Below are 14,628 nucleotides of genomic sequence, written 5' to 3' on the forward strand. Positions count from 1 at the left end.
GCCTGCTGCCCCATCCACCCTGCTCAGCACCAGCCACAGAACCACGGAGGTGCCATCCAGCAAACCCGTCCTCATCCTCAGCCTGGGAGAACTGAATCGGGGGCCTTGCACCTGGGGGACAAATGCTCTGCCACTGTGCTGTGTCCCCTGTCCTTATTATTTTATTTTTGAAACAGAGTCTTTGCTAAATCACCCAGGCGGGCCTTGAACTTGATGCTCCTGCTTCAGCCTCCCAGAGTAGCAGGGATTAGAGGTGTGTGTCACCGTCCAGCCCTGCTAATCGACCTGATTTTTTTTTGGGGGGGGGTACCAGGGATTGAACCCAGGGGCACTCCACCCCTGAGCCCCACCCCCAGCCCTATTTTGCATTTTATTTAGAGACAGGGTCTCACTGAGTTGCTTAGGGCCTCGCTTTTGCTGAGGCTGGCTTTGAACTTGGGATCCTCCTGCCTCAGCCTCCAAATCTTGTAAACTTTAAATTGAGTCATAAACTAGGTGAAGGGCACAAGTCTCAAGTGTTCAGCTCCGTTCCCCCCCATGTGTGCATCCCCGGGTCACGACCCAGGTCTGGGCGGCACGTGGTTCTAGTACCAGAAGGTTCCTTGTGCCCCTCCCCAGCTGGTACCCCCAAGGGTCACTACTCTTCTGACTTCTGACCCCCTTGCTAAGCTTGGCCTTTGTTTGAGAACTTTGGGGAAATGGACGTGTCCATCCCTCGATCAGTGTGTGTGGGACTCAGCCATGTCCCACCTTTCCACGGCTGGTCGTGGGCCACCTTGAGGACGTGGGGACCTCCGTCCGTCCTCCTGCCGATGGCTGAGTGGGCTGTTTTAGGTTTGGGGCTATTAGGACTAAAGCCACGAGGGACAGGTCTGTTTGGGTGGGGATGTGTACTTTCCTTTCTCTTGAGGAAGGAGACGGCAGGGTCAGAGGGGAAGGGTAGGAGTAACTTTATAAAAGCCACCAACGCGTTTTCCAAAGTGACATAAGCACATGGAAGAGCTGCCTCTGACCCTTCCCCTTCTAGGCTGGGAAACTGAGGCTCAGGTCACGTGGTGTGTGAGGGGCCGAGTCTGGAGCTAAGGTAAGGCCCCCAATTTACAGGTGAGAACCAGTCAGCGCCCAGTCTTACTTCCCCAGAGGAGGTCCCCGGCGAAGCCCTTCCCTGCTCCAGGGCCTTTGCACATACTGCACCCTTGGCCTGGGAGCTCCTCATCCACCTTTGCATCCCTGCCTCCCCTTATCCCGCTGCTGTCTGTTCCGGTTCCTTTCCGGAGAGGCTGCTCCTGACCACAGTTGCAGAAATAGCTGCCCCTGCCCCTGCCCTCGTCCAAGCTGTCCTGTTTCACCCTCTTCTCCCCTGACGGCGGTTTGCAGTGTTGGGTGGTCCTCCCTGTTGGCTGGTTGACTTGTTCCCCTCTGTCTCCCCTAACAGCGGCCCCTGAGGCAGGGCCTGGTACCTTGTCCCCTCATTCTCCAGTGTCCATGCCGGAGATGGTGCAGAGCAGGTGCCCAGGAAATATCCGTCACGGGGACCCAGGGACAAGGCCATGAGGGTCAGCGGATCCCAGTCCGTCCCGGCCTCCTGGCCTCCGTCCACCCCCCCACCCTGTGCCGTGGCCAGGTTGCCCGGCAGCCAGGGGTGGCACTTACTGAGCACCTACTGCACCCTGGGCCCAGGCGCTGGGGACGCTGGAAAGGCCTGGTTCTGTCCTCGAGACACAGAGGCCACGAGAGGCCAGCCAGGTGCTCCGGCCTCAGGTGGGGAGCCCAGGGCTGCGGGGGCATGGGGGGCTGCCTGGCTCCCCCCCTGGGGCTCCTGAGGGCTTCCTGGAGGTGGTGCCAAGTGGGAGGCAGGCCACCTAGCGTGTCCCTCTGAAGGCCAGGCCTGCGCTGTGACGGGGCCAGGCCTCTCCAGCCACATGAAAGGCTCCGGCTATTTTTGCTCAGAGGGCAGGTCGCGGTGGCCTCTGGCGCTGTGTAATTAGAGGTGGCCCTGGGCCCTCCGGGGCGGAGCGGGGCTGTGGTGGGCCGAGCGGCCGCAGGCTCAACCAGGGAGGGTCCTGGCAGGGTCCCAAGCCAGGGTGGGCGCTCCCAGCCAGGCTGCCTCGCAGGCTTGGGCTGCTCCTCGCTGCACAGTGGGGACAGGGTGGGGTCCCACAGTGGCTCCTGGGCTGGGCAGAGGGCCTGGCGCTGTCCTAGGCCTCGGAAATGACAGGTTGTAGGACATGGTCCAGCCCGCTCCGGGCCACAGGCCGCCGCACCCCTGGGAGCCACGGTGGTGTAGGCCCCGGGAGTGACCAGGCCGGGCCCCCACGTGCCCCAGAACCAGGAACACGGACCATGAGACTCCTGGGATGGCCGAGGCACGGCTGGAATGACCCCTCTGTGTTCGCTGGGCAAAGCGACGTGGAAGTCACAGGGCCATTCTCTGTCATCAAGCTTTAATGGAGCCCCGATTGCATGGTGCTCCCCGCTAGGGTTAGGAGAGTGCACAAAGCTGGAAAGACTCCTGAAGAACCCTCTGGGAACTGGCTCAGGACAGTGATCTTTAGGAGCTGCCCTGAAGGTGTGGCCTTCCATGCACCTCAGGCCCTTTGTATATGCCATTCTTCCTGCTGGAAACCCTCCTGCATCTTTGTGTTCCTAAATACCTCCTCTTCCCCAAGGGCAGCTGGACTGTCACCTCCTGCTGGAGGCCCCCCATGAGGCCTGAGTTCACACCAACCGCCTTGGCAAGGGCTCCCCTGGCCCTGAGCTACCTCTCCCAACTCGAAGCCCAGTGTGCAATTAGAGATTCATTTGTTTGTTTATGTGCTTGACACAGGTCCCCCACCTGTTCTGTGAGCTCCTGGCTCGTCACTGTCTCCCAGGGCCTGATTGTAGGCTGGGCGCAGAGCAATGGCTCAAGAAATATTTGTAGAATGAATAAAATTTAGAGTGTTTCTGGGTTGGAGCCTGAGGGCTGGCCGGCTGGTGGCGAGTGTCTAGCCTGACCCTACATTTAGCTGCAACCCAGAGATGGGCAGGGACATGGGTGGGCAATTTGTGCAGCTGCCCACAGTTGGTGCTTGAGCCGGGTGGGGACATGGGGCTCCTTTTGACGGGGTTGCTGTTCTGTCCCCGAATTGTTGGGGGTGGGGCGTGCAATTGAACAGGAAGCATTTGTGTGTGTGTGTATGTGGGTGAGCATGACTGCCTGAGCCATGTATGTGCGGACCATGTATGTGTGCATGCATCTGTGTGCACGTGTGTGCGCGTGTGTAAGTGCATGTGTGTGTGTGTGTGAGTACATCTGCGTGTGCGTGTGTTGCTGGGTCTGATGGCCTTCTAACCAGGCAGAGGGAGGCAGGACAGGGCCTCTACTTGTGTCTGGGAGCCAGCGTGCCCACCAGTGAGTGCCTGTCCATAGGTGGACGGTCCCCAGGGACTGCCCTTCAGGGTTTCCGTTAGCTCAGATCTGCTTGCTCACAGGGAGGTCATCTGGGACATTGTCTCCATGGACCAGCCTCTCTGCCTGGGGTCCCCAAGCACTTGGTCTGGCCTCTGTCCTCCTGCACAGCCCCTTCTGTTTTGTGAAACAATTCATGCCGGGCACGGTGGTGCTTGACTCTCATCCCAACAACTCAGGAGGCTGAGGCAGGAGGATGGTGTTCAAAGCCAGCCTCTGCAAGGCCGGAGCAACTCAGCAAGACCGTGTCTCAAAATAAAATACAAAAAAAAAAAAGAAAGAGAGAAAGAGAGAAAGCATTTCACGCGGGAAGATTCTCCTGTGATCAGCAGGTGGGGGCCTGGGTGCTGGATTGTGTCTGATCCTCTGGACCCCGGGGCGCAGGGCTGGCCACTGTGGGTGGTGTGCTGAGCTGGGCGGGCTAGTGCGTGAATGGCTGGCTGCCTGCAGGGGCTACGAGCTCAGGTCAGCGGATGTCCTGGTCCAGGGCCCTGGTGACCATTTGAACTCACCTGGTCTCACGCTCCCCTCCGTGAAGCGGGTCCAGAACTCCTGCTCAAGCTACCCCCACTGGGGTGTTGTGAGGTCACAGTTTCCAGAAGGTCAGGGTCAGAGGGAGCTCAGGGGCTCCCCTCCCAAGCCCTATGAGGGGGAAACTGAGGCCTGGAGAGAGGACGGGCCAGCCCTGAGCAGGTGGTGGGCCTGGCTCCCCCCCCCCCTCGGGGCCTGGACAGGCCATTGGGGCCTCCCACCCGAGTCACAGCTGGGATCCAGGACGGGGTCTGCTGACTCCAGCCCTGGGCCCTGGGAGCTGGGGACAGCGGGACCCCGCTCTCAGTTGGGGGGCTGCCTGTCCGTCCGTCCATCTGTCTGTCCGTCGGTCGGGGAAGGCGCCGCTGGCCTCCCTGAGCCCGGGCGGGGTGGGCCGTGTGTGGCCCGCGGCGGCCCCGCCCCTCCCTGTCCCCACCCCAACCTCCTAATGAAACCAAGCTGCCCGCGGCCAGCCGGAGGCGGAGGCGACGCGGCGGCAGAGCGGAGCGCCAGGCCGCGGGACGGTGAGCGCGGGGCGGGCGTCCTGCGGGTCCTGGGTCGGCGGGGCCCCGTCAGCGGCCGGGCCGTCGGGTGGTGGCCGGGCGCCTGCCCCGCGGGGGCGCATCTGGGCTCTGAGGTCGCGCGGGCGCCTGGCGGGTGGCAGGGATGGCCAGGGGACGGGGCCTGGGGTGTCCCCGGGGGTCGCGACCAGGATCGGGCCAGTGGGGGTGGCGGGGACAGTCCTGTGGGGGCCCAGCATGGGTGCGGTGGCGCGGTGGCCCGGTTGGGAGCCCTGGGGACTCCCCTGAGCGTCTGGGTAGTGTCTGGGCTGCGTGGCCGTGTCCTGTGTCCCCACTGCTGTGCACCCCCTTTCCCTTCCAGGTGTCCCCTCTGCGGGGTCCAGGTCCTTGTACTCGGCTGGCCCCGGACTGAAGGGACTTGGTGCTTCAGCCCGAACCGCCCCCCCAGGGCCACTAATTGAAGCCAGGTTTCCCAGGGCCGCCCCTCCCCCTGGGCCACTGGCGTCTGGATGGGGGTGGGGTGGCAGCAGGCCCCTCGACCTCAAGTCTCGGGGTCCCCAGGCCCAGGGCTGAGTTGGCAGCATCCGCACATCCGTGGCCACGAGTGGATCCCCTCGTTGTTTTAAAACAGCTAAGTCTGGGTGAGAGGATCCCCAAGTGGGGGGACCTGGACAGTCTTGTGGCACCCGCTTGCTGACACCTACTGAGTGACAAGCACTGCTAGGTCTTGTGCAGGGGGTGGCCCTTACCCCCACTGCATACGGGTGGAAACTAAACTGCAGCCCAGAGAGGTGATCTGCCTGGCCCCAGGTCACGCAGCTGGCCAGTGTCTCCTGGGTCTTCTGAGCTGCCTCTGTTCAGGGCTGTCCAGGTCTTGGCCCTGACTTGCTGTGCCACCCTGGGGAGGTCACTGCCAGAGCCTGGGCCCAGGTTTCCTCTTAGGTGAAAGGAGAGGCGTTGGGCCTGAGCCCGGCTGCTAACGGCCTGAGATTCTGAGCCCCCAACAAGCAGGACCCATGAGGGTAGGCCCAGGTTCCCAGGAGATGAGGGGCAGCTGGTGGGCAGAGCCCATTTCAGAGCCGTCTGGGCCAGTTCTTCCATTCCACAGACCAGAAATCAAGGCCCAGAGAGGGCAGGGGACCCACCCAGGGTCACACAGCCCTCTCCTGCAGAGCTACTGGCTTCACACTTTGCTGTCCCCTTTATTAGAGAGCTGGGAGAAGTTGAGGTGGACACTGAGAGCCCGAGTCCTCAGCCTTTGAGAGCCAGGGATAGTTTTGTGGCCTCCCTCCTCGTCCTCTGCGCCTAGCTCCAAGGCCCAGGGGTGGGGTGGGGTGGGGGGAAGCCAGCCTTTCCTCTGTCTGGCTGCTGCCTGTGTGCGCATGTGCGTGCGCGTGAATGTGCGTCTGTGTCTTTGGTTCTGCATTCCTCTGTGGCCACAGCTGAGGAAATCTCACTTAATGGTGTTAAAAACAAAAGTTGGGTCTTTTCCTGCGTGGCAGAGACCCTGAGCAAATGCCCGCATCAGGAGAGGACAGTCCTGTGTAGGCAGGAGAAGGGGAGGTGCCGGCTGCTCCTGGAGCACTCTACTCCTGAATTCCACCTTTCCTGGGTGAGCAGCCATCCAGGGCCAGGTGCTGTAAGAACGTTCTCTCACCCGTCCTGAGAGCTCTGTGAGGCTCCACCCATTTACAGATGGGGAGAGCGAGGCCAGAGGCTGGACACCACAGAGCCAGATGGCCATCCCTGACCAGCAGGTTTCCCAACTGATGTCCTCGGCCTCAGTTAGGGGCTGCCTGGGGATTTCCTGGGTGCTCAGCCACCTGTGGTCACAGCACCCTCTGCAGCGAGAAGCTGGGCACCTTTAAAAGTCTCTCCTTTTAAAGGGGCTTGAGGGAAGTGGGAGGGAGGGACGGGGCTGCTAGGACCAAGACCCTCCAGCTCAGGGGCCTGGAGGGACCTCCACTGGCCAGCGCAGGGAGGGGGGCTCCTGGTGACCTGTTGAGCAGCTCCACTCCTCAGCCCGGTGGGAAGTGACACTTCCCAGGTAGGTTCCTGGGGCAGAGTGGGTGTGCGGGGCTCCAGGGTGGGACAGAGGAAGGTCCAGATCCCAGCCCCAACTCTGTGTGACCCTGGGTGGGTCTCTGTGTCCTGGGGCAGGTCATTGTTCCGCTGGAACCCAGTGATGTGGCTTCTGTAGGCTGGATTTGAGACCACCAGCTGTTTTACAGGGGCCCTGAGGTCGGTTGGGTCGTGGCTAGGGTCAGAGTTTCTGCGGGAGGCCCCGCTCCATCCCCGGCACTGCAGGAAAAAAAAAAGAGAGAGTGGTTTTGCTTTTTTTAATAACCGGAATTATTAGCATTAGCATTATTTATTGCATTATTATTTATGCCATCTGAGCTGGTTTGACCAGATTTATGTCAGGGCCGAGGCCTGGGTATCCTTGGGTCCTCCAGCTGTGGATTCAACCAACCGCAGATGGAAAATATCAAAACAAAACAAAAACCCCAACCAACAGCAACACAGCGACTTAAAACAATCCAGTCTATGTAGATGGCATTCCCAGGGGCTCAGGGACCGTCAGTCGTGGGGGATTCTAAGGGGTGTGGGAGCACTGTGTCCCCTTGTGGAAGGGACGTGGGTGCACTACGTGGTTTTGGTGTCTGTGGGACAGCAGTCCTGGGACTAAGCCCCCGGGGATACTGGGGGACTGTGACCCAGCCTCCTCCCTACCTCATCTCCTAAATTCGCAGTCCCCTAGGGGCAGGCAGGGTCCCTTGCTTTAACAATGGCTGATCTGGAAATGTGACCTGCAGCCAGGCTGCCCCCCACCAGCCCCAGGAGCTTGCTGTGTGGGCTCAGGTCCGCCCCTCACCCTCTCTGGGCCTCTTTCTCCCAAGAGAGGCCCTCAGATGGGATCTCGGCCTCGCTGCCCACTGGTGGGAAGGCCTGGGGTCTCGGGTTTGCCTGAGCCAGGCCCCGCTCACAGGGGCTGGGAGTCTTGCTCTAGGAAGCGGCCCCTCGGCTCGGCTCGGCTCGGCATGAGGAATGCATTAATCAGTCGGGCTGTCTGGCCGAGGGGTCTGGGGGTTCAGCCGGGAGCAGCAGTGGGAGGGAGGCCCGCTCATCTGGTTCCCATCTAGTGGTGGCCCGGGCGGGCGGGGCTCCAGCTTTGTCTCAGGCCCCGGGGGTCCCCCAGGGCCCTCCAGCCCTGCTGGAGCCTCTGGTGAGGGGTAGTGGGTGACCCAGTGTCCAGCCTCCTGCAGGGCTTAGAGACCCAGAGGCTTCCAAGCAGAACCTTCTAGAGAAGGAGGAGGAGCTGGGGCCGGAGGGTGAGGAAGACTCTGGCCGAGCTGCCAGCATGAGGCTGCAGAGCCACTCTGCCCAGGGATGGGCCCCAGGGCACCCGGGTCCTGGGGGGCTGGGGGGTGTCCCTCGGCCCACCCCATCACTTCTCCTGCCTGGATCCAAACCCCAGCTCTTTTGAACAAATCAGTTGATCCCTCTGTGCCTCAGTTTCCTCACCTGGGAAATGGGGATGACCATGAGTACCTCCCCCACTAGGACTCGGCAGGATCCTGTGAGAAGTTCCCTGGAAGTAACTTAGCAATAAGCACCCGGCACCTAGCCAGCCATGGAAGTGCAAGTTATTAATTCACCCATGTCGTTTGGTTGCCTTTATTGAGCACTTACTGTATACCAGATGTGGTGCTAACCCTGAGGAGGCTGCGGTCAAGAAGACTCAGCCCTGACCCCAGAAGGGCGTATCCCTCATGTGATCAGCCAGGTCCCTTGTGCAGTGGGGGTGCAGGCCCCGGGGAGGAAGGTGAGTTGCGGGCCCTGCGGTCCCCAGGGCCTGGAGTCGCGCCCTGACCCCTTTCCTTCCTCCTTCCCCTGCAGGTCCCAGGGCCAACATGGCCTCCTCAGTGGCCCCCAGCCTCCTCCTGTGCCTGCTGCTGCTCCTGAGGCCGGTGCCCGCGGTGGCCCACTCGGTGTCCCTGTCGGCCGCCTTCCTGGAGGACGTGGCGGGCAGCGGGGAGGCCGAGGGCTCATCAGCCTCCTCCCCGAGCCTCCCTCCGCCCCCGGCCCCAGCCCCCGGCGCCACGTCTGCTGCGGGACCCCGGCCCACAGCCCGCGGGGCCCGGCCGCCTCCCGCCAGCCTCCTGGAGGGGATCGCGGACTTCCTCCGGCAGTACGCCATGCTGCTGGCCGTGGTGGGCTCGCTCGCCTTCCTGCTCCTCTTCATCGTCTGCGCCGCGCTCATCACCCGCCAGAGGCACAAGGCCACCGCCTACTACCCCTCGTCCTTCCCCAGGAGGAAGTACGTGGACCAGAGCGACCGCGCCGGCGGCCCCCGGGCCTTCAGCGAGGTCCCCGACAGGGCCCCCGACGGCCGGCCCGAGGAGGCCCTGGACTCCTCCCAGCAGCTGCGGGCGGACATCCTGGCGGCCACCCAGAACCTCAAGTCCCCCGCCAGGGCGGCCCCGGGCAGCGGGGAGGGGGCCGGGCCGGGGCACAGCGAGCCCGGGGCGGAGGCCGGCAGCCTGCAGGTGGCCGCGGTGGCCCCGGAGGTCCCTGCAGAGAGGCCAGAGGCCCCCGCGGAGCCGCGCCCCGCCCAGGCCGAGGGGACCCCGGCAGCCAGCGAGGGCCCAGGGCAGCCCGAGGGGCCCTTCTCCCCCGCCCGGGAGGCCCCGGGGCCAGCAGGTCCCCCCGAAGGTCCCTGCGCGTGCAGCAGCGTCTCCCCCAGCGACTGAGTGTCCATGGAGGCTGGCCCTGGCCGTAGGACCGAGGTCACTTCTGTGGGCATCAAAGGCCGTCAGCCCCGAACGCTCCCCGATGCCCCTTCCTGGCCACCCCCAGTGCCGCCTGCACGCCCTGCCCCGCCGGAGGGCGGGGTGCTGACCCCTAGTCCCCCAGGAGGCTCACCAGGTCCCAGGTGCCACCCTGGGCTCTACCCAAAGCATAGTTCCTGGGGGACACGGAGGATGTGTGTGTCCCGTTAGGAGCCATGAGAACACAGCCCAGAGTTCAGCACCTTGGGTCCGGAGCAGGTCCCAGGTCCCAGGTCCCAGGTCCCCTACAGGGGAGCAACTGCTGCTACCCTCCCAGGGTAGCAAAGAAGTAGAGGCCAAGGAGAAGCTTCCGGAGAGGCTGACGGGGCAGCAGGAAGCGCCAGGGCTGGGAAAGGGGTACCCACCTGTCACTGAGCGGCGGAGGGGCCTGTCGTGGCACCTCCTCAGCCCTGAGCAATTTTAGCGACCCTGCGGTGGCCGAGGTGGCCCTGAGAACCAGGCAACTCCTGGGAGGGAGCCCTGGGTCCATCAGGACAGCGCCTTAAGTGAGCGTTTCCCAAACAGGGTTCCCTGGGGTACTCCTTGGAAACGAGAGTTCAAGGTCAGACGCGTTGAGGAAACTCTGCCCCCGTCCCCCAGCCCCACCTGAGAGTCCCCGGGGTGAGCCCCACAGCACACGGCTCCTACGGGATTATTAAACTGGGTTTGGGGTTGGCCTTGACCTTGGCTTGGTCCCCACTTTTTTAAATACCTACAGTGTCAAATCCTGTGGCACCCACCCTGGAAAGACTGTAATGTCCCCAAAGGTCCCCCCTGCCCCATTTCTAGTTGGTTCGTGGTTGGGACACAGGGTGTGGGGCCTTAGGTCCTCTGAAGAGTTGCCACGCAGCCTCAGCTGGGGGGTCTCCCCTGTGGCGCTGCTGGGCTCTGGTCCCCGAGCCCCCTGCCAGACCCCCAGAGTGGCCTGGTCCCGACGCCCAGCCCGGAGCAGGCCCGCAGCCCCTGCTCCCCGCGGCCTGGCAGCCTGTCCCTCAGCTCCCCCAGGGCCCTGCCCGGAGCCAGCTCTGTCCTGCCTGGGGCCCTGGGTCCCCTCCCTCGTCCCTGGCTCCGGCCTCTGCCTGGGGCCCCGGGTGCGAGGTGACGCACACCAGCTAATAAACCCTGATTCTGGCCTGAGTCGCGCTGGCTTTTTGGGGACCGGGTGACTCTGCCAGGCAGGGGCTGCTCACGGGCTGCGGGGAGTCGGGTGGGGACACGGCGGCAGGCCCCAGGGCTGGAGGCAGGTTGGGGTGGGAAAGGGAGAATGGGGTCCACGGGTGGGGGGACTCATGTCCCCTGAAGCAGAGCCGGGGCTGGGGACCCAGCTACTGTGCCTTGCTCTGTCGTGGGGACAGTCACCCACCATTTCCCCAGGACCAGGGAGCAGTCCTGGGAGCCTGGTGCCCTGCAGGGCTTGAGCCCTGGAGCGGGCCTCAGGGACCGGCCACCCTCGCCACGCCCTCTGCAGGCCCCTGGGCTGGACGCAGCCTGGCCCTGCAGCCGGCCTTGGCCTCTGGGTCCTTACCACAGGCTCCTTCCGCCCTGGGATGGCAAGGTCCTGTGGGGACTTGTGCCCCTGCCAGCTGGAATCCAGATGTGGCTGGTCCCCAGGGGGGTGGGTCAGGGAGGCTGAACCCTGTGCCCCTACCCCCGACCCCCGCACCCCCGCAGCCATCAGGAGCGGCCTGGTTTGGGTTCTGTCACACACAGTGCCTTCTGTCTGCTCAGTGGGGACAGCTCTCCCTCTCACCCAGCCTAGCCCCAGCGGAGGACAGGAGCCAACCGCCTATGTGCGACCCAAGTACCTGTGTGCTGTGTGGCTCTGGCCAAGTGGCTCAGCGTCTCTGAACCTCGGGGGCTCCCTCCTTGTCCTTGCGCTCCTGTTGCGGGAGGGCATCGGCTTCCTTGTGACAGACAGAAGCCAATGTTGGAGTCTTGGCTCCCCCATCTCTGGGCTTTTCTGGCCACTGTCCCTCCTGTCCTCTGACCCCTCACCAACGCCCCTTCCACCTTGGTCTAGACGTCCCCTTCCTTCCCTGACAGCCCCCAGCTGTCTTCCCCCTCCCCGGACTCTGATGATGTGGTCACCATGACCAGGCTCTGTCGCGGGCCAGGTCCTGTTTTAAGCACTGGACGTCGGAACTCACCGAGGTTCTCAGCCCTCGAGCTGTGGTCCTTATTCCCCCTCCAGATGGGGACACTGGGGCCCAGAGTGGGGCCGTCGGATGCCCAGGTCACACAGCCAGGACGTGTCTGGGTTCACACTTGGGGGGGGCAGCGGGCTCCACTGCTGCTCGGTGCCCCTCTCACATCTGCAGGGTCACCCACCGGAGGCCTTTCTGGGTCCACATCTGGGGGGCACGAGCCCCCAGGGGGCTGGGAAGGGTGACTTGGCTGGTGGGTGTGGGCTGGGCTGTCCAGGGGCAGAGGGGGCTTGAGGGTAGGGGAAGTGGTGCCCCTGCTCTGGGGCCAGAGTCTGCCAGGGCTTGCCAAACCGCCCCTAGTCTGGAACTGGGCAAAGTCCACTAGGAGAGGGCCCTGGGATCTGTCCCCGTGCCTCCCTGGCACTCACCACAGAGCCTGCCCACAGCCACGCCCAAGGGCTAAGGCTCCCCATGCTCCTGCAGAGACCCAAGCAACACCATTACCCTCATCTGTGGTGAGGAAACAGGCTCAGAGGGGTTCGGTGACTTGCCTGAGGTCACACAGCCCAGCAGAGATGGGATTTGAACCCGGGGCTGAGCCTACTGCCTCATCTTAGACCATGTCTGTGGAGGGGGTGGGATCTACAGTGTCCACTACATCCCATGGCGGTTCCTACTTCCTGTTTCCACCCTGGCTTGTCTCCCCTCCCTCAGGGTGACCACTGTGCCTCGGTGGGACCCTGGTTCTCATTCATACAGGTTTGGAGTCATCGAATCGTCTCCAGTTGGGCTTAATTAACCCCTGGGTTCTGAGGTGGCCCAGGAGAAAGGAGCGTTCATCGACTGTTCACCAAGCACACATTTAATGAGCACCTACTATGTGCCAGATGTGGAGGACGCATTGCAAGCAGACCCAAGGCTGTGTGCTGGGGCAGGGGATGACAGAGAGTCCAAGAATCGTCCAGAGGCCACCGCGTGGTCGGTGACAGGAATAAATGCCATTTATAGATTGCCGGTGCTCAACAGAGTGGTCTGCACTGCTTCAGCGAGAGGCGCCCCACACACCGCAACGTGCATGGTCCCCAGTGTATGAGCTGGTGATCTGGGGACGCGGCTCGGTTGGCAGAGCACTTGCCTCCCATGCACAAGGCCCTGGGCTCAACCCCAGCACCACCGAACAAAGAACCCAGACCCAAAACCATCACCACGAGATGACCAACATACCTGTGGCCTCCAGCGTTTCTTGGGAACCCTCCTCACTCTTCCACCCGCCCGCCTCCCTCCCAACCTCCCTCCTCCAACCTCCCTCCCAAGCCCCCACAATCTTTTCTTTTTTAAATATTTATTTTTTGTAGTTGTACACAATAACTTTTATTTATTTTTATGTGGTGCTGAGGATCAAACCCAGGGGTGCTTAACCACTGAGCCCTTTTAAATATCTTATTTTTAAAAATATTGTATTTAGAGACAGAGTCTCACCGAGTTCCTTAGGGCCTCAGTAAGTTGCTGAGGCTGGCTTTGAACTCACGATCTTCCTGCCTCAGCCTCCTGAGCTGCTGGGATTATAGGGGTGTGCCACTGTGCCCTGATTTACTTCTATTCTTTGGGTTTTTAGATAAATGGAGGCAAACAGCATGTACACATTTTTTTTTCTGGCTTCTCTCACTCCACATACATATTTTGGCATTTATTTTTGTTATCATATGCATCAGTATCTCACTCCCTTTTCATTGCTGAGTACTATTCCACTGTGTGATTACTATGATTTTGTTCACCTTAATGAACATTTCGGTGGCTCCCACTTTGGGGCTATTGAAAACAAATCTGCTATTAACTATTGGCGTTGTTTTGTTTCTTCCTCGAATAGTCCTTTTTTTTTTTTTTTTTCTTTAAAAGGGGCTGGGGATGAGTCAGGCATGGTGGCACACACCTGTCATCCCAGCTACTTGGGAGGCTGAGGCAGGAGGATTGCATCTTCAAAGCCAGCCTCAGCAACAGCAAGGCCCTAAGCAACTCAGTGAGACTCTAGATAAACCATAAGAAAATGGCTGGGATGTGGCTCAGTGGTTAAGGGCCCTGGGTTCAATCCCTGGTTAAAAAATAAATAAATAAAAGTGCTGGGGATGGAACCCGGGGTCTCACACACGCCAGGCAGGCGCTATCCCTGAGCTGCGTCCTTGGCCCCCCATGACCTTGTAAATGAGATAATGGTCTGTATTCAGCCCATTTTATGGGAGGGGGAAATGGAGATTCAGAGAGGTAAAGTAATCTGTCCAAAGTCACCGAGCCTCAAAGGGCTCCTCTGCAGGCGCTGCTGAGCGGGAGACCCTGATGTAGACCACAGGTTAGTTCATATTGGGCATCTGGGGCCAGCCGGGAGCTGGGCCGAGCGGAGCCAGGCAGGGGGGTCCCTGGTGGACCATCTTGATCTGCCCCTGGCTCTGTCTGGCTTAGGGGTGAGGCTGGGGCCTCCTGGGTGGGGCAGGGATTTTCTCAGGTTTTCGGGAGTCCCCTGCTGCTCAGAAATAGCAGGGAGGATTGGCACCAGTGCCGGGTGGCGGGGTGGGGGGGCCATCACAGCTGCCCCCTGCCCAGGGCCCAGGATTCATAGTGGCAGCTGCAGGGTCCAAAATAGGCTGTTATAACCCTCCAGGGCGGGGACGGCCACCCGCACAGGAGTGGCAGGGGGGCAGGGCTTGGGGGCCGCCACCTGCGCTTTCTCCTAGGATTTGAGGAGCCGGGGCCCGCAGGGAAGGACAGACTGGGGACAGAGGAAGGAAAGAGGAAACTATGGAGGACCCAGCCACCGCCCTTGGCCGCCTCTTCAGGCCCTCCACGGAACGCATGAGGCTCCGATGTGTGAATCCACCTCACAGGTGCGCGGCCTGGTGGTGAGGAGTGTAGACCTCCATGACCCGGGTTGGAATCCCCCAGCTGTGTGACCTTGGGCAACTCACTTAACCTCTCTGGGCCTGGGTTTCCTCCTCCGTGAAATGGGAATGGTGGTGGCACCTACCATGAACGGTTGGTGGGTGTCGAATTCATTCACTCGGAGGGCTGGGAACGGGCGCTCCCTGTGGGTATGCCACCAACCCCAGCTGGCACGCGCAGCACCCGCAGAAGGGGATGAGGACACCTCTGTCTCTCAG

At 61.8% G+C, this 14,628-nt stretch overlaps 1 protein-coding gene across 1 annotated transcript; it reads left to right on the forward strand.

Moving 5' to 3' along the window:
- The first annotated feature begins 4,426 nt into the window (after nucleotides 1-4,426).
- On the forward strand, nucleotides 4,427-10,472 carry Tmem119 (transmembrane protein 119). Its single transcript, XM_046464331.1, has 2 exons — nucleotides 4,427-4,506; nucleotides 8,404-10,472. The coding sequence occupies exons 1-2, from the start codon at nucleotides 4,431-4,433 to the stop codon at nucleotides 9,255-9,257; spliced, it is 930 nt and encodes a 309-aa protein (XP_046320287.1). The 5' UTR covers nucleotides 4,427-4,430; the 3' UTR covers nucleotides 9,258-10,472.
- Nucleotides 10,473-14,628: the final 4,156 nt, after the last annotated feature.

The sequence above is a fragment of the Marmota monax genome, unplaced genomic scaffold, assembly GCF_021218885.2.
Source record: "Marmota monax isolate L192 unplaced genomic scaffold, Marmota_monax_Labrador192_F-V1.1 WCK01_AAM20220418_F8-fsc00269, whole genome shotgun sequence".
In the NCBI taxonomy this organism is placed as follows: domain Eukaryota; kingdom Metazoa; phylum Chordata; class Mammalia; order Rodentia; family Sciuridae; genus Marmota; species Marmota monax.